This window comes from Acomys minous, assembly GCF_964271855.1.
Source record: "Acomys minous genome assembly, chromosome: 2".
In the NCBI taxonomy this organism is placed as follows: Eukaryota; Metazoa; Chordata; class Mammalia; order Rodentia; family Muridae; genus Acomys; species Acomys minous.
This window is the reverse complement of record NC_140484.1, coordinates 4,781,117-4,800,951: the sequence shown is the minus strand read 5'-3', so window position 1 is coordinate 4,800,951 and position 19,835 is coordinate 4,781,117. Positions and strand designations below refer to the sequence as shown.

Below are 19,835 nucleotides of genomic sequence, written 5' to 3'. Positions count from 1 at the left end.
ACCTCGCTCTGGAGCCCATAGGCTTTCTTGGCCCACCTAGTCTTCATGTCTTCAGGCAGCACCGTATACTCATGCAACCTCTTTCTGTAGTCAACGTCGCTGGCAAGAGCTTGGGCCTTTGTGGCATGCTTGAGATTTACCATGTCCATGGGCAGGTGAAAGTGGGTCTTACTCTCTTCAAACCCTTTCTTATACTCAACCTTGAAGGCAATAAAAGAAGACTCATTGATTCAATGAACAGATATTATATGAAAGAGGGGAGAGACTCGGGCTTTTGGAAGAATTCAGCACTCTAGGTGAGGCCGCCTGTCTGGTGGAAAGGTGGCCCCAAGTCAGTGTCACCAAGGTCACACTAGAGCTGTTTCCTACCCCCTTGTTTCTAGAACTGTCTCTTACCAGTTGTCACCCTGTGCATGACTGTTGCAGCACAGAGCACCATCTATGCTTTCTGCAGAGGCTTTCAGAGGCAAAGCAGCAAAGCATGAGCTACAGAGCAAAGCTGCGAGCTGGACAGCCTCCGGGAAGTTAAGTCACCTCCCGAAGGGCTCGTTTTCCTTAAGGAAACCACTGGGGTGTGTATTGCTATGGTAGCAGAAATGTGCTTAGGAGAGGAAGCATCACATGCGAACAGCGTATGTTAATGATGAGAACACATTGATGGTGATGGTGGTAAGAATGATGGATGACAACATTGGTTTCCATGGAAACAATGATAATGACTGGTGGTGGTGGGGATGGCGGTCACGATATCAGTTACTTAGTGGTGGTGACGGTGGTGGCAGTGGTAATAACAGCAGTGGTGGGGATGGTGGTAACACCGGTTTTAACGGTATATGGTGAAGAAAGACAGCGTAGAGTGTTAGGAGGGTCATGGTGCCAGGTAGTAAGAGCTGTAAGGTCTGACTCTCCTCTTCCACCGCTATGGATCACAGCTCAACTACGACAGTTTGTTGTCCACTTAAAGTGAAGCCCAATTCCATTTCTTCCTGTCTCTTTATGCTTCATGACCACGCACCTCACAAGACACGCTCTGTGACACATCTCAGTGCAGGACTTCAGTGCCCACTCCCTCACTTCCCTGGGGCTGTGGTCCCCTGAGGCCTGTCAGGGAACCGTGCTCAGCCGCTCTGCTGAGCTGCCTGGCTTCATCGCTTGGCTTGATGATGCGGGGACTCTGTGCTCATGTGTCCGTTGTGCAGACTTTTCACTGGGGAAAAGACTTGACTGAAAGTCACAGGTGTCCCTTCCAGGAGAACTCTCCTTTCCCAGTGACTCTGCAACCCACCTACCGTGGCCTTTCGTAGGTGACACTTACTAGCATCAATTTCCTGGCGTTCTAGTTGGTTATAGCCTGGCGCCTGGGGTGCCCCATCTGCCTGCAAATACTTTGAACACTCTGTGCTTGTGACCACCGAATTCACCCAGAACATCATCACAAGAAATTACAAGCTTGCTGCTCAACTCCCTGCTATGATGCAGAAAGGCTTTGTCCCCACTGAAAGTTATGCTGAGGTTTAATTTCTCAACTGTAGGTGGTGGTAGTGGTGCTAGTGATGGTATTGTTGACAGTGGTGGTATTGGTGGTGGTGGTGACAGTGGTGGTACTGGTAGTGGTGGTGGTGATGTTGGTACTGTGGTGGCGGTGGTGGTGGCAGTGGCGGTGGTGGTGATGGCGGTGTTGATGGTGGTGGTGGTGGTGGAAGTGGTGTTTGTAGTGTGGTGGTATTGGTAGTGGTGGTGGTGATGTTGATGGTGGTGATGTTGCTAGTGCTGTTGTTGGTAGTGTGGTGGTGGTGGAGGTGGTGGTGATGGTGATGGTGATGGTAATGGTGATGGTGGGACCAAGTAGCAGTGTTTGTTTCTTGGGGCACAGCCCTCATGAATACATTATTGCTGCCTCTCCCAGGGCTAGATTCATTATCATGAGAACAAGTTGTTAATACTAAAAGCAAGGCCACCCTGTGTTCTCTCTCTCGTACATACATTCACTCCCCTTTACACTTTTTTTCATCCTGTGTAGCACGAGGCCCTTGCTGGATGCAGCTGATCATCCTCGGACTTTGGAGCCTCCAGAACCACGTGGCAGAACAGAGCTCTTTCTTTATGAAGGGCCGTCTCTAGCATCCTGTTTCCGCAGCAGAGTGACGGGCTAAGACACTCTCCCACTTGAGCTAAGCTCTGCAAGGGGAAACTTGTGAGCTGTTCACCCTCACAGCTCTAGTCTCTTGCTTGGCAGCTGCTTGGCACGTATCTGTAGCATAAGTAGATGTATTGAAGCACCTGTGCGCCTTGATCAATAGACGCTGTCATCCTCAGGGACACACAGCTCACACACTCTTAAAGAACACTATGCTTTGGCAAAAATAAAGGAAGCAAACAAGTTCCTGATATAAGCCAAGAAAGAAAAGCCTTGCAGGTGGAAGGCAACAGCAAGGCAGGCGCTGCCTAGGAGGAACCTTTTAAAGCACAACTGTCAGGTGGGAGCAGGGGGTGGCAGGAGGAAGTTTACCTCACTGTTCATCTTGGCCACCTGCAGGGAATGCAGAAGCCTTGAGTCGGTGGTTCCCAGGACCCTGCCTTTTGTTTTTTCATATTCTTCTTTGTATTTAATCTTGAGAGGAAGAAGAAAGTCTGGTGTGAGCGAGAGAGGGACCGCCACAGAAGGGACTCTGACTTTAACAAGTGCAAAGAGAACAATTCTGGGAAGGGAAAGAGCCCCCTCCGTCTTCCTCAAACCCAGAAGATTAAAGTCTTGCGATGTTTACAATGTTAAGAGTCATTATTTTTCCAGCAGGCGGCTGGCATCTCATTGGAAGCATTGCTCACACTTTACGTTTTCAAGTTAACGAGAAGGAACCTACGCTGCTAGCGAGCTCCCCCGAGGCCTTGGCAGCCAGCAGAGACATGGCATCCAGCTTCATCTCAAATCCTTTCCCCCTTGTCTTCTGCCAGCCTTCTTTGTACTTCACCTGACAAACACAAGCACAGGTGAGTGGGCACTGCTACCCACCCGTCTGCCCGAAGTTGAGAGGACTTCTCTTTAAAGCAAACTTGGTTTCTTTCATTGGCGGCCGGCAGGACAGTCCTAGCTACTATTACCAAGATGGTAACAGCAGCCGTTAACACAGTCCACTGATCCTTAAGGCCACTCACAAGAGACAGAAGAAAGAGAAGACCCTCATTGCCTGGTCATGTGACTTTGGGCAAGTACCTCCCTGAGCTGTGGCTGACCACTTGAAAAATGGGTGGAACACGAAGGCAAATCCTAAACTGGTGAGTGCTGCCAAGATGCAAGGGATTGATGCTGCCCGGAACAGGGAGAGTGTGAGGTCCATTCCTGAATGCTTTGTAGACACTAACTACAAATCTTCACACAAGCTAAGAAAGCTCAGGAAGTGGGAGAGATTTGCTAGAGCCATGCAGATAAAAAGAGTCCAACATGGCCTTTGAATCCAGCTCTGTCTCAGAGCACACCATGCCACCAATGGTGGGGGGCGTGCAAATGCCTCTGCCATGTAACTCTGTGTTGTGTCACACATTATACCCTCCACCTCAACACAGGACAGTCCTGCAGAAAATATTAGTCTCTGTTGTTTTTTTTTTTTTTATTCTCCTGCCCCATAAATCCCACCTAGGCTAGTGGTGTAGCCACAATCTACTCTGTGACTCCATGTGGCTTAGACCAGACCAAGATTATTCTTGAAACTTAAAGTCTCTCACGTAAAGTCACCAGTTAGTCACCATGACCACGATGGTGATTAAGTGTGCGTGTTCACATACCACACGTGTCCATACAAGAATTACATTGCTATGAATAATTCTTCCCCGGGGACTGACCATGTGTTAAATAAAAGATGACAAAATTCCAAATCACACTGCCGTAAATGCCCTAGAAAAGACTCTTCCTTGGGAGGCAAGCAGGCCCTGCTTGTTGGATCATTTCCACACTCACACCGAGTGTTTCCCACCTTGCTCTCACCTCACTAAATAGTTCGGCGTTGGTCCTGGCTTTCGCCAGCTGAGGAGCGTCCTGGGGCAGTGTGTAGTTCAGCTTGTTTCTTTCATAGTCAGCACGGTAATTCACCTGTAGGGTTTAAAATATGTCTGCAAGGTTTGTGTACAGCAGGAAGAAGACAGCCTTGGGGACAGCATCTGCTTGCCACTTCCCTCTGACTCCCATTGCAGAGAGGGAGTGCCTGGGAAAGGCCTTTTACAAGAAAACCTGTCGTCTGGGGGAACATTCTGAGTTAACTGGTAGGTGTCAAAAGGAAACTGAAACAGTTCACATCTGCAGTCAAGCTTGTGAGTTTGCAAGGTGTCCTTAACCTGCTACGGTGCTGAGTGCGTTGCTATAAGCAAGCTAGACACTTGCCAGTAATCAAAAACCAATATCAACAGAAATAGCTGATAATGTGTGGCCATCAAATGCACATCTGGAAAAACACAACTGAAATCGCATGTGCGCAAAAGAGCTAAACAGACAGGTGGTTTCCGGTGAAGACCACAACCCCGTCTGCAAGGAATGCTGCTCAAAAGTTAACCCTGGACCTCAGAAATTGGTGAGTTGGAGCTATTGTTAGTTTTTTGGTGTGCTATATTAAAATTAGAGAAACACGTTTCATTCTTTTTTACTTTTTAGAGACACATACTAAAATATTTACAGATGAAGCTGGATAGTGTCTTGGATGTTCCTCACAATAATAGAGAAGTGGAACGTGGAAAGTGGGCGCACGCTGATGAGGCAGGGCGGGCCACGAGCGGGTAGTTATAGAAACTGGTCCTTGGAGCTTCAGTATGCTTATATAACTGACATCCTCTATTACAAAAAGTCTGAAAGCAAGGGTATCATTTCATGGTTGTAATTAGACATTCCAGCATTCCTAAAAGTAAAACCTTTGGGGGTTAGACATCCAGAGGCCTCATGGAAATTGCAGAATTCCCATGTGGGCAGGGGCATGCTACTACGCACATGGCTCATTTGCTGGGCGTTGATCTTCGCTTGAACGATCTGTGGTGTGTTTGTCACCGAGCTGTACTTTAATTTGTTGATGCTCTGCCTGTAGTTGACCTAGGCAAAAACAGGCACAGGAAAGGTCATTTGCTGTTATCCCTGTGATGTGCTTGGCTCCCTTCCTCAGCCGTGTAGTGATGTTTCAGGGAACTAGAATAAGAACGGAAACTTCCACTGGATACCAGTAGACACGTCAAGCCAACAGGCCGAGATCGGTTAACTCAGAAGTGGGCCAAGGAAACACACATCCTTACATTGCCAACTAGAGCAATGCCCTCCCATCCGCCCCCCTACACACACACACACACACACACACACACACACACACACACACAGAAGTAAAGTAACTGGCAATAGCAAGAGCTGGCGAGGACAAGGTAGCTGCAGCAACTCTTAGCACTGCCGAGACCTTGGAAACCACAGTTGGAATCCAGAATGGCATTTGAGAACATACACAAAATGTTCTGTCCCAGTATACCCAGGCCTAGGTTCACTGTCGGTGAAAACGGACACAGGGTCGCTTTATAAAACAATCAAGAGGCTGGAGAGATGGTTTGGTGGTAAAAGCATCACAGGACTTGCAGAGGAATTTAGTTTCCAACACCACGTCAAGTGACTCATAAACAGCAGTAACTCCAGGAGCATCTATGCCTCCAGCCTCCCTGGCACTTAGGAGTACATGCCCACATTTAGGCACATGCACACAATTAAAAGTGAGATAGCAAGAATTCGACATATATATAATTTTTCTGTATTCTAACGCTTCATTAAAAAGATGTGCTGGGCTGGAGAGATGGCTCAGTGGTTAAGAGTGCCACCAGCTCTTCCAAAGGTCCTGAGTTCAATTCCCAGCAACCATATGGTGGCTCACAAGCATCTATAATGTGATCTGACTTCTGGCCTGCAGGTGTACATGCAGACAGAGCATTGTAATCATAATAAATAAATAAATCTAAATAAAATTACATTTGTTTAATGTGTCTGCATGTATGTGTATGCATGTGTGTGCGTGTGTGTGTGTGTGTGTATGTGTGTGTGTGCGTGCGTGTGTGCGCGTGTATGTGTATGCGTGTGTATGTGTATGCGTATGTATGTGTGTGTGTGTATACATGTGTGTGTATGTGTGTGTATGCATGTGTATGTGTGCATGTGTGTGTGTGTGCGCGTGTATGTGTGTGTGTGTGTGTGTGTGTGTGTGTGTGTGTGTGTGTGTGTATGCTTCTAGATAGCAGATTTCGTTTTTTTTAAATGCCACTTATTTTTGAAAGAGTAAAGTGTTATCATCATCCGACCAGCTTATTTCCTTTAGCTGCACCTGACTGTGATCTGGAGTGGAAGGAAAGGGAAACTGAGGAAAGAGCTCAAGGCCTGGGTTTGTGGCTGGAGGGTAAGCCACATGGGCGGGAGCTGCGATGAGATGAAGAGGAAGCCCTAAAACCTCCTTAGGGCAGCAAGAGGGTTGGGTGACATTGTGGCTGGCCAGTGACCTTTGTCACAATTTCACTCACCTGAAATCCAAGGAAGAGGTCATCACCGAGGCCCTTCCCACCCCCGGCCTCATCCACTGCTTCAACAGACATAGAGTGTGCGGACAAGCACAATTAGACACAGCCCTGCCCACGCGGGATCTCCAGGTGAGTCCGGCTGCCTGTTTCCCCGGCTGACAGAATCCTCAGAACCCCTCAGCCCCTCCACACACGGACGCCAGCTGACTGCTGCCTGACCACAGGGGCCACTCCCTACTGAATGCTTCCCCGTCCTCTGACTGCCTAAGTCTGGTCGGTGTAGTCTCATTACCCACTGTCCTCTCTGCTTGGACCTCTCACATGGCCGCATGAATCAGCACGGGGCACACACTGGCTCTGTTTTCCAGTTATTGCCTCGGCAGTAGCTATAAAACTAACTCATAATCTCGTATAAACTATTGTGACATTCTGAGCCAACGTTTGTGTTCATCAGCCCAACTCAGTTGTCCCATGATGCATACATGTTTCAAAGCATGTAAATGGCAAGTGTATATACATGTTATTGACATGTTTAAAAATAAGTGTATAAAATCCTGGTTTAAGGAAGCCTTCACTTGACTGTTTCTTGCATAAGTTCCCAGTCTTTAAATTCCACAGCACGTTATCACTTCTAAAGACACAAGTCCAAGATACAGGACTTTCTAAATTTGGTTTTCAACATTTCCTTTTGCAAAGTGTTTAACGGATCATTTCTGTTACCCGACCATTTCATACTTGTGTACAGTGTGTCTCAATCACTCTCTTCCCCACGCGCTCTCATCTTCCTCCCATCCCCCAACCCCTCTCTGCCCCCATCCTTACCAGCTCCTTCCCCAAATTCATGGCTTCTGTTTTCATTTTATGACCCTTTTAGTTTACCCAGATTGGGAGCATCAGTTGGCTCCTGGAGTGGTCTCCAGTGGGTATACAATTGAAGGCAATGATCCCCAGCCCCTCCCTAAGTCTAGCAGAAGCAAGAAGTTCAACAGAGAGAGATAGGCTGCCCCTCCCCACATGCCTGACTTTTGCTAGGTCTACTCTTGTGTAACTCCCTGACTGAATTTGAGAGAATCCATGCCTGGTACTATAAACAGGGTCAAAAACAAAACAAAACAAAACAATTCATGATGAGGTCTGGAGATCACAGTCCCCGGGGCGGGTTTGGGAGTCTGAATGCAGCTGTGTAGCCAGCCTACATAACATCGTGCTGACTGACGTCTAACTATCGACGCCTATACCCATGGACAGCGCTGCCATCTGCCTTCTCCTTCAGTAAAAGACATAAATGCAGAGACTTGGGGATGCACAAGACACTGAGAATGAGTCGTGGGTGTGTGTGCATCCCAAACAAGACATCCATACCGTCCTCCAAGGCTCAGGGAACGCTGTAGAAAAAGGGAGGCAGGAGAACGCAAATGCCAGAAGGTAGGAAGAAAGGCTGCATCGCCAGCTTCTGGGTAAGATAGAGCCACCGCAGCCACAAACTCCAAAGCCATGCCTGCTCCAGGCTCCTGCTCCCAGTCCACTGTCATTTTAAGAGCTGGCAAGTAAGTCCGTATTTTAAGAGAATCAGTGACATGCATGAACTAGAGGACCTGAGGGCCACCTTGGACGTGATGGCTTCCAGCTCGCTTATCCCAAGCCTTCTCTCTACTCACTTCATGTGTGACCAACACAGGGCACTCAGCTCCAAGAGCTCCCCTCGCGCTCACTTACCTAGTCCCCCAGCCATCCTGCAATGACCCTGCCTCACGATGTAGAAAGGGCAGCGTGGGGAACTAAAAAGAGTGGCTCAGCTAGTGAGGGGTGAGAGCTACACCTGCAGCCCAGGCCAACTGGCAAGCTGGTCCTCAGGCCGCTCCTTTCAGTCTATGCTCTGTTAGCCCTGCTCACCAGGAACATTTGGATTATTACTTACAGATGCATGGGGGTTCCCCATGGAGGACTTTTGACTTGTACTTAGACAAGGAAATCTATTCCATGAGCAAACAAATGACAGGTTAAGTTTGTCTCTAAAACAGCACATATGGACCTTCAGGCACAGGGCGGACTGCTCTGTTGGGTTTGGAGACTGTCGCTTTAGTGTTTTTTCACTAATAGTTCAAGGAGAAAACACTTCATGTGTCCGGAGTACATAGGGGAAATTGGCAATGTAAAGTCATTTCAATGTCAGCTACTAGTGAGATTAGAGCTGTGACTGCCTAATGCATTAATTCAGAGGGAAAATTATCAACTCATAATAGAATCTTATTAGGATTCAGAACGTCACAAAACTGTATTTTTAAAATAGCACACTCCTTCCTGATAGTTCTGCACGAAATATGTCACACTGAGCACAATTACTTTTCTCTGCAGGACATAATTAACAGCCTCATGATTAGTTTTGCAAATGTTTGGCCACTGCTTCAATCTGCACTCTGAAAGGTTCTGTGCTAAAGATAGAGCCCCAGTTTAATTATATTAGTGTTTATAAAAATCCATCTAAAGGAATGCCCTCTAACTAAGGATCCATGCTATATTTAATTCCATGGCTATTTTGCCACCCTGAAGGCCAGCAGATGGCAAGACCATAAACTCTTGAAAAACTTCCTGAATGTTAATAATCTACGATAAAAATAATTTGCTCAAACACGTACCAGAGCCAAGACATTAAGAGAAAGGGGGGAAAGGTACATTTGTAGATCAGCCCCACTCAGTCCCAGCTGGTTCTGCTACAGATGACATAACCGCCCGTTTTACCTGGTGTTTGGATTTTCCTCCCTGCAGGTGCAAGCCAATAACAAACCAGAGCATGCCTCCAAATTAGATGCCATCTCTCAACCCAACCTCCACTGCCGCCTACTTCAACCCTGAGTTTGCTACAACATCTCAGGTGTATCATTTGATGGAGACTCTACAGACTCGAGTGAGGCAGAGGATGACATTACAACGTGAACACAAAGCTACAGAATCACCTCACTTGTCTGTGCTATTTCCTAGGCTTTGTCTCTAGAACTCTAGAACTGTAGATAGCACACACTCATGATTTTATTTTTAATTGTTGAGAAGCCCATGAGGTATTTGGAACCCAAAGTAAAGATGCTCTGGTTTCATTCGGATAAGGCAAGTGTGTTAGCCTAACACAACTCCCCAGGGAAAAAGGTACATGGGGTTTTGGTCCCTTCTGTCCTTCCAACTTCCATCCCCTGCTTCGTCCACCTTCTCAGATCCTGCTAACCCAGTAAGCTGCCATCTACCAACTCATATTCCTAGATGGTCTTGACATTGCTTCACATCCAGCCAAACCGATCTCATCACATCTACTCTCAGCAGAAGAGACAGGGCAGAGAGGTCCCAAACGGTCACCTGTGCTGGGCCCACAGCAGCTGAAGGAACGTGCCCTGAGCAGCCAGTGAACATATGCAGGCGTACTCACTAGATTGTAGACTGAGGATCGCCTCCTCTGGCTAACTATGAGGTCAGATTTTTGAGAGTGAATTAATTTATCTTTTTCTTTATGCTTTTTTCCTGTATTTTCTAAAATATCAATACTGAACATATAATAAAAGTACTGTGATAGCAAAACAATAATTTTAATTAATTGTATTATTTTGTTTGGGGGAGTGCCAAACATACATAAGCTCACTACTGGAATAAATAGGGAACTATCTAGTCCTCTATATCTCTTTATCTCTGTCTCTGTCTCTGTCTCTGTCTGTCTGTCTGTCTGTCTGTCTGTCTGTCTGTCTCTCTCTCTCTCTCTCTCTCTCTCTCTCTCTCTCTCTCTCTCTCTCTCTCCTCTCTCTCCCCCATCTATGTTTGCCAATATGCCCTGAAAAAGGTGTAGTTAACATCATCACTCATTCTTAATTTGTACTTACTTTACTTTATGTTCTAATTTTGAAAGGTCATCATTGCTATGGAATAATTATTATAGGTGTGTTCAGCAGACGCAGCTCTCCAAATTCTCAGAGGAGAAATGAAGCTTTAGGATATGTTCGAGACAAGAGCAGAGTCACCCAAATTTTAAACAGGAACCGAGTTTTTACTCGTGCATGCGTAGCCTTCCCAGGGAGGGGCCAGGCCCCTCCCCACTCCCTTCAATCTCCTACACACTGACGGGCTTTTTTCCTTCCCATCTTGCTGCCCAAGCCTTGCTCCACACACAGCAAGCCACAGAATGAAAAGGCAATGGGGAACTCACGTCCTTCAGGGGGGCCAGTTTCATCGCTGTCTGGTAGAGTGGAGTGAGGGTGGCTGGGTAGTTGTAATCTACAACGTGGTGTTTATAATCAGCCTTGTAGGCAACCTGAGACCCAAAGAAAAGAGAAGTCAGAATCAGCTCCCACTTTCCCCTGACCCTTTCTGGATGTCATAAATATTTTTAAATCATTAGAAACAAAATTAATTCACATTCATCACCTCAAAAGAAAGTTACATTATGTTCACACTTCTGCCTTTAACTAATTTGAATTATTCTTAATTACTCCAAAACCAGTCAACTTCCATATATCGTAAATGTATCTTTCTTTTTAGTTATGAGACCTCTCATATCTGTTTAAAAATGAGCCCTTACACCCAGGTATACAATGAGAGTGCTTCTGGGCAAATGTCAAGAAAAATGAATGAAAAGTTAAAAACGTCAGAGTACTTTAGTTATTTTCATAACAGTCAACATCAGCATCCTCGGGCAGAAGAAACGCCGCAGGTGGGTGTTTTGGATGTGAGTCATCTTCTGTAAGTGCTCAGAACCTGGTGTATCTGTGAACTAGACTGATGAAGCCAAAGAGAGGTCAGGAGCTTCCATGCTCTCCCTGGTGTCTGGTTACCCTGTGAAATCCCACAGCCTCTCCAATAGGCATCGCACTTGTCTACACCACCACATCTTTCAGAAGCGGAGCATTTTATTACATTGAGTCAATTATAACAGATCCTTCAAGCCACAGAGAGCTATCGGAGGCTGGCTGGGCCTTTGGCATTCTTTACTGTGTTTAACTTTTAAAGATTTCTGGGCATCTGGTTTTATGTATCAAAACATACATAGTTTTAAAGAGGGGGGGGATAAAAATAATTAGCCAGCTGATTCCCCATCGTTCCCTAAACACAACTCACATTGCTGGCCAGGCTGCCAACTCTGAGAGCATGGAGCATGCGTCTGTCCATACCGACTCCTTCGTAGTGGCCTCTCAGCTGAGTCTCATAGTTCTCTTTGTATTTATTCTACAAGGAAACAGCAAGTTTATGGTGAGAATTTCCCAACGAGATGGATGTAAACTATTTATCTTAATGGTCTAAGTCTAACAATAAACACAACTGCACTGCTCGGGCGGGGGGTGGGGTGACGGGGGGCAGAGTTTTATTTTAAACAACTTACATTTCAAAAGAGCACAAGAACTTGATGACAGGCAGGCAGACAAACACTTGTCATGGAGAACACCAAGCAGACTGGATGTGTTTGTTCATTTTTACACGCTTAGGTTTAAATTTGCTAGACTTTTCCAGTGTGGAAATGCACCATGACAGTGTGGAGCTGGCAACAGTCAGCCCGCCCTCTGCATCCACAGCATCCACATCTGTGGCCTCAGCTAAGCACAGACTGAAGATATTTGAAAAGAAGGTTGTATCTGTATTAAACATGTGTAGGCTTTTCTCCTATTGTCTCACCTTTTAAAATTCAGAATTTCTATTTATGTATCATTGTTGATGCATTGGGCATTATAGGTAACCTGGAGATCTCCTGACGTCCGTGTGAAGGCTGTGTTTCATATTATACCATTTTATAGAAAGGATTTGGTGTCTGAGTACTAGAGCATCTACCAAGGGGTCTAGAGCCAATCTCCTGTGGTTATTGGGGGATCACTACACACAAAGAATAGAATCTGATCTTTGTCCAATTGCATGATGTAAAAATTGGTCACTGTGGCAACCATTCGGAAAAATGATTCCTGTCCTAAATGCTGTTTATCCAATAAAAGGAAAATAAAAATGGAATGAATACATCTTCAAACCTTCTCTGAGAAAAATCCAAATTTGCAATGATGCTCTAGCATATAGCTGGCCACCTGTAAAGTGGAGAACTCCCATCTGGCTCTCCAGCAGGCTATGGAGGTTAAATGCGCTCATGTACCGGCTCAGAAGCACAGAGTCACGTGAGCAGAGACACTGCATGCTCAGTCCAGTTCCCATGTTAGCCTTAGCACCAGGAGCTACCACTCTGCCACACAGACAGGATGTACAACCACAGTCACTATGGTCAAGCAGGGGAACGCTGGGGTCATAGGTCACTATGGTCAAGCAGGGCAATGCTGGGGTCATAGGTCACTATGGTCAAGCAGGGCAATGCTGGGGTCATAGGTCACTATGGTCAAGCAGGGGAACGCTGGGGCCATAGCATCATTTGATAACAAGCCGAGTAATCTCAGGAGATGTTCTTGAAGCAATGTACCATAAACCCACCATAGACCCACACGCGTGTCTCTCTGGGAACACATGAAGACAGCTGAACAGAAATGCTTTGTACCATGCACCCAAAAGGCCATGCTTCACCAAGACACAAGGATATAGTCACATCTCAGGAGGCCTGGAAGCTCAGCTCACAAAACGTGCCAGGCAGCCAGAGGCTTAGATAGTGACTCACGTCACTGGTGAACTTCAAGATCCTGCTTGTGTTCCTGAACTGGGGTGTCTCACAGTAGTTGATACTGTGACCTTTGCTGCTTTCCAGATCCTTCTTATACTCCACCTTGGGACACCAAACACCAGGTGCTTGATAGAGTCAAACCTAAAGTCATTCTTGAAGACATCCCCAAGACTCGACTGGGATGGTGTTCACAAAACTTTCAAGCCAAGTAGGGCAGAAGGGACTAAAAGTGTGTGTGTGTGTGTGTGTGTGTGTGTGTGTGTGTGTGTGTGTGTATGTGTGTGTGTAGTATGTGTATGTGTGTGTGTGTATGTGTGTGTTCCCTTATAGAAATAAATAATAAAGCAAGTTACTTAATTCTGAAAATTACAAATATGTAGTCCTTGTGGGTAACAGCGACCGTAACGCTTCACACAGTCATCTCAGAGCTGGAAGACCGGGCTGGGGTCAAGCTCAGTGACAGCGTCTCCCCGGTATGGGGCTCTGCATTAGCCTTGCAGCATCAAATAACAATTATGATGGTGGCAAAATGATTTTAGGAATGGTGTGGCTACGCTTGGGGTTAAATGTTTTGGGTTTTCAATGTGGCATCAGACTTCCAGCCGTGGCCTGTTTCTCCCAAGAGCCCACGACATACACAAGTCCACTTGAGAGATTCCTCCCACCCACCGTAGACCCACACGCATGTCTCCCTGCTCAACTGAACAGAAATGCTCTACAAAGGAATATAATAAAGGAGCCCACTTAGAGGCAGGCCATCTTTAGTCTAAAATGAGCTGGAATTCGAGCTCTCCAAGTGCCTGGGTGCAGGACGTGAGGCTGCTGTTGTCAGGTATACTGAGTTGGTCCCGGGAATGGCAGAGAGCAGATAATGCTGAGTCCCACTAAGAGACAGAGCTGGCTCCTCTCGCCGGATAATCAGACAGCAAAGGAGATGGAGGAGGCCGTGGGGTCACTCACCGAAGGACTTACAACTCTAATTGTTATAGCGCTTGATAAAACTGCGTGGTGGAGCTGCCTATGTCTTTCACACGTGTGCAAGGGGCACTTCCATCCTGGCACTATGATATATGGTTAAAAAATGCAAAGCCATGGATGTATTTGAATCTTAACTCTAGAGATGTGTCCTTATTTTAAAGTGGGGGCTGGAGAAATGGCTCAGTGTTAAGAGGCCACTGCTCTTCGAGAGGACCTGGGTTCAGTTCCCAGCACCCGCGTGGAGGATCTCCAGTTCTAGGAGACCCAGTGCCTCCTCTGACCTCCAGGCAGCATGTGGAGCACAAACATACAGGCAAGCACAGACACAGACACATCCACACAACATAGAAGATACTAGAGGACTGAAATAATCCAAGTGTGTGTGCGCATGTGTGTGTGTGTCCATGCATGTGTGTGCACATATATGCACTCATAATCCACATGTGGAGGCCAGAGGTCAATGTTGAGTGCCTTTTTTGTTGTTGATTTTTTTGTTTTTTGAGACAGAGTCTCTCTGTGTAGCCTTGGCTATCCTGGCTCGCTTTGTAGACTGGGCTGGCCTCGAACTCACAGAGATCCTGTCGCTGACCCTGGAACTTGCTGTTTCAGTCACACTGGCTGGGAAGCAAGTTTCTAGGATGCATCTGCCTCTGCTGTTCCCCAGTCCACCCCACCCCCATCCACAGTGCTGAAGTTATAAGTTTATACCACCATCTCTGGCTTTTAATAGGGTGCTAGGGATCCAAACTCAGGTCCTTGTGTTCATGTAGCAAGCTCTTTCCCCACTGAGCCATCTCCCCAGGCCCTATAAATACATGTCTTGACAATCATACGTTCAGTTATATATATAATCACATAGAAAAAGGTGTGGCCCCTTTCTATATGAACAGACTCATTCTAGATGGTTGAACTGTTGAACATCCCTGACTTGCACCTACCCAATGGCCTCTGGTGCTACTGCTGTCCCTGAGATCTGTATATCAGGCCGGGCACTTTCCTTTTCTAGGCCTATGAAAAAGGGATGGTGCAATTGTTGCAAAGGTCTACCAGAGCTTAAAAAAAAATGATCTTATAGTTACTACATATAGCATATATTGCATGCTAATATGAATTACATATTAACATAATCATTATTACATTATATATCATATAGTTAACAAAATAGATTACTATTCCAGCCTTTGCCCTCCACGTAGTCTCTGTGCTGAGTGCTTAAGTTTACAGTGAGAGCCTAGTGGCAGCTGAGGCAGATACAATGTGTCCCAACCACAACTTCATTCATAAAAATGAGGCCCTGAGCTAGATTTGAGCCATGAGCTAGATGTAGTCCAAGGCCGCAGTATGCCGACATCCACTTTAGAGGGTTAGAACCATCTAGACCTTCTGTTAAAACACAGAGTCTAAGCCCTCAGCACCCAACCACTACCTCAAAGTACTCAAGGCTCTTAATGAGGTTCAGGAAAGTATGATTCTCAGCATTCAAAAGTCAGAGAGTCAGCCATCAGCTCAGTGTGGGACTAAGGCCTGACCATTGTTGGAGCTGCCACTCACAGGTCTTCGAGTACTGGGCAACAGTGCAGATGACAAGAGCTGTTGGGAAGGAGCTCTAGAGCCCCAGCGAGCTTGAGGGCATATGGCCTTGCCAACTAGGCCTGGATCCAGAAAGGCTTAAACATGGGGTGGGTCAAACAATGTGCACCCTCCAGCAGCTGGCCAGCCTGGAAGGAGAGGGGATCCCATGAGGTCCGCACAGCTTCTCTGAACTCTGACTCTAGTGCTAAGAGAAATATGCCATTTAAAACAGTCTAGACTTTGATTCCACACTAAGGTAACGATTTACGGCCTTGAAAGTTAGAGCGTAGGGGCGAGAGAGATGGCTCAGAGCTCAACAGTGTTTGCTGCTCTTCCAGAGGACCTGAGTTTGGCTCCCAAGGTGAGCAACAGATAACTACCTATAAAGCCAGCCCTCTTCTGGCATCTGACGGCACCTGCACTCACATGCACACACACACACACACACACACACACACACACACACACACACACAGAATTTAAAAAAAAAAAAAACAACTCTCTAAAAATTGCATCACCCAGTACTCTCTGACAACTGCAAATCTGCTGACTGGCACTTCTAAATACTTAGTAAAAAAGTGTTGAGGCAACAGGGACATTTTCAATTTGTTCGTCTATATATGATTTGGGAACCGGTAACATGGGAACAGGGTGCATGGCTTCATTTTGCTTGTTTGTTTTGGGGCAGGGTCTCATGTAGAACACGCTTCCAACTCACCATACAGCCCAGAGGGGCCTTGAACCCCTGAGCCTCCTGCCATACCTGTGGGGTAAGTGCCATGGGTATAGGTATGTGCCACCACCCACCTGCATTGTTTTTACACCAGGCCACTGCGTTTGCTGTCTGAGGGAAGAGGGCACAGCTCAGGTGCGTGGCTCTCCAACACTCACCTCACTCACAAGCCTGTTCACACTCTGAGCCCGCTTAAGGGCCAGGTTGTCCTGGGCGGTGAGGGAGTGGAAGTGCGCGGCGCCTTTCATCCTATGGAAGTCCTGCCTGTATTTCACCTGGAAGAAGCACACAAGAGGAATCTGGAGCTGTGGGTGGATGCCGTGGAAGCGTTAACTCAGTAGAGTTCTCTCAAGGAAGGAAAACTCCTACAGGCTTTAAAAAAAAAAAAATCTCTTATCAAAACTAAAAACCTCTTGATTTCCTTTTGTGTTAAGACTTTTCCTGGCGCCCTCCACACTTCTCACACTTTGCACTCTACCACGGCCTGGAAGGAGGGAGAGAAGTTCCTCAGTCTACCATCACAAAGAGAAATTCCAACCCCCCATCCTGCCCTGAATCTCATGTCTGCTTGTCTCGCATTTCCCATCTGGGGCACAGGTGGCGCTGTTCTGGCTTCCTGGGTACCACTGAACCTCAGCAGAAGGACAAAGGGCAGGGGTTGAAATGTGTGCTAGGTCCCAGTCAGAGACAAAGTTCACATGCTGAGAACCGTGGTGAGCACCGCCCTTCTCCAAGCTTAATTATAGCCCACCTCTCAATTTAGCTCAGCTGCCCAAATGCTTCAAATAAAAACTACTTATCACTCGCTGGGTCACACCCAGTTTGACAATCACATGACCTCTTTCACCGAGCTTTCCCCCTAAAAGGCTCGATTTCATTGTGAGGTTTTGGCAAAGACTCTTTTCGTCCCAGCTTCTCTGCTTGTCCAACTCCACTTCCACGCAAACAGACAAGTGTAATCAAAGGCTATGAACAGAGCGAGAAGACAGCACGAGCTTGGGCCTTGGCCTAGGCTAGCATTCTGCTTTCGCTTGGCTCTGAGCGACGTGCGTGGCCTTCAGCAAGTGCAGCCGTCAGCATCCCATACGCCTCGACTCAGTGGCTCTGCCAGTACTTACGTCACTAGCGAGTTCATTGGCCTTCTTGGCATTCTGATAAGCCGGGGTGATCATGGCCGGGAAGCTGCCCTTTCCCCTAGGTCCATCACACTCTTCCGAGTAAACCTGATGAGTCAATCAAAAACTTTGATCAGCAATGTGTCGTTCCTGGCATGGGTGGGGTCAGCAGTGAGAGCTCCAAAGAGGATCTCAGAAAAGCTCCTCCACACCCGACATGCCAGTGACTGCCAGAGACGTACCATGTGGAGAGTATCATACTAGACCCTGGAGCCTGGACCACTATATCACACACACACACACACACACACACACACACACACACACCCGCACGCCCGCATGCACACATACATCTGTCATCATTCACCACACTGTCAGACAAGCCAAGAGACTCCCCACTCCCATGCTGTTATTGAATGTTTGAACTTGTGCCAGGGACGGGTCTGTGAGTCTCAGACACTACTCCGCTTAGACCCAATGGCAGATGACACAGAAGGGTGTTTGACATCCCTGATATTGCTCCCCGTCAGCGACGGGTGCTGTGTAACCAGAAACCAAGTAGAATAAAACCTTTGGTAACTTTGTGAAGAGGAAGTTCGTGTTGCTGTCAGACTCTGAAATGGGTGACTATGTATTGGAAAATGAAGATTATCATTCTTATGTTAATGTTTCCTCTCCTCCTGTGACATTGTCACTCCCTGGGGTCACAACACTCCCCAGGGCCTCCTCTGAGACAAGAGCCTACCTTCAAGAGACCCATGATGGACTCTAGCATACACATTTTCCTAATACTTGGATCAGAATTAAGTAGCCTGGACTCTTTTTACCACCAGAAAGAAAATTGGCTATTTTGAGCCCTCTTTTTTTTTTTTTTTTTTTTTTTTTGCGTGGCTGCCAGAATGTTTTGAGTCAAATACAATTAGTTAAGAAAAAAATAAAGAAATAATAAGGTAGGTTCAGAGGAGGGTCAAGGATCTAAGTTTGTTGTTGTTTGGTTTTTGTGGTGGCCTCCATGGTTTTTGTTTTCTGATCTCTAGTTTTGTGTTGGTGGCTTTATTTTAAAGTGCATGCATGTGTGTGCGTGCGTGCGTGCGTGCGTGTGTTCGAAACTGATTTCTGTTGGGAAATTGCCTGGTTATGAATAACAATTTTTTTGCATAGCATAGTTTTTTTCATAGGCGTATCTAGTCATCAGCAAGAATGAGCTGCATGGTATTTAAGGCACTGCAGATATTTATAGTTTATATGCCTGCCTCTAACTCCACCCTTCTCAGGCCTGACCAGCCATGCTAACTCAAACAGCGAAATGCCACGCTAGCTAACAGGGCCATCCAACAACACCGGCTTGATCCTCGTTGTCATCCTTAACACTGGTCACAGTAGTCAACATGCTCGAGTGAGCAGGAACCAACAGCACTTACAAAGTTAAAGCTCTGCTCCAGCCAACCAGTGTCCAGGCTCCTGCTGCCCCCCCCCCCCCCCCGCAAATGACAACTGGTTAACTTAACCCCTCCTTCCTCCTTGGCTGCCAGAATGTCCAGGGTCAAACAAAGTTAATGAAAAAGGTATTCTTGGGTGGGGGTGGGGTTCTAAGAGTCTCAGGTTCTTTGGTAATGAGCTTTGTGGGTTTCCAAACGTGTGTGAACACAAATGAAACTATATGTGTGCTATAATTAGATAAGATGGTGAAAAAATTCAGATGTGATTGTTTTTCCAAATATAAAAGCAAGAGTTTTTGGTTTGGTTTGTTTGTTGAGACAGGATCTCACTATGTAGCCCAGACTAGCCTGAGTCTCACTGTGTTTTCCAGGCTCGAATTCATGGCAATCCTCCTGCCTCAGCTTCCCAAATTGTAGGATTACAGATGTAAGCCATCATCACACTTAACTCCTGCAAGGTATTTCTTTTAATAAAATTAACTTATAGAAGCTTTTCTGAGTTTTCTAAAATATGAGATAAGTAGAAGTCTATCTCATTGGGTTTAAAACAACAAGACGATTGTAGTTTGCTTGTATGATTGGGTTAAACTGCCATTTAAATGTGAAACTAGGCATGTCTTGCTAAGGGGTCAAACCCCATTCACGTACATCTCAAAGTCACGAGGCCATCTGGTGACTCGGTTTCCCTAAGGAGGAGAGATCAGTTCTTTGTGGTTTGCTGTTTGGTTCATGCATGCTGCCAAATAATTAGGAAAAACACCACTTAACCTCACTGGGTGTGCCATCACCATGCACACGCTTCTCCCATATGTTTTACCTGTGACTACAGAAGAATACAGCTTTTCCTTTACCTCATGATGACT

At 46.5% G+C, this 19,835-nt stretch overlaps 1 protein-coding gene across 6 annotated transcripts in view; it reads right to left on the bottom strand.

The window, feature by feature from the left end:
- NRAP (nebulin related anchoring protein) overlaps positions 1-19,835 on the bottom strand; it is a 72,123-nt gene that overhangs the window by 41,378 nt on the left and 10,910 nt on the right. For 2 of the 6 annotated variants that reach the window (XM_084772028.1, XM_084772029.1), the window contains exons 10-19: positions 17,537-17,641; positions 16,577-16,693; positions 13,133-13,237; positions 11,608-11,715; positions 10,700-10,804; positions 4,970-5,068; positions 3,980-4,084; positions 2,862-2,969; positions 2,510-2,611; positions 3-200 (exon numbers count right to left, since the gene is read on the bottom strand). In XM_084772028.1, coding sequence (XP_084628154.1) covers positions 3-200; positions 2,510-2,611; positions 2,862-2,969; positions 3,980-4,084; positions 4,970-5,068; positions 10,700-10,804; positions 11,608-11,715; positions 13,133-13,237; positions 16,577-16,693; positions 17,537-17,641 — 1,152 coding nt within the window. The remainder of the gene's footprint in view (positions 1-2; positions 201-2,509; positions 2,612-2,861; positions 2,970-3,979; positions 4,085-4,969; positions 5,069-10,699; positions 10,805-11,607; positions 11,716-13,132; positions 13,238-16,576; positions 16,694-17,536; positions 17,642-19,835) is intronic. The other 4 variants (XM_084772031.1, XM_084772032.1, XM_084772030.1 and 1 more) reach the window with 3 other exon arrangements.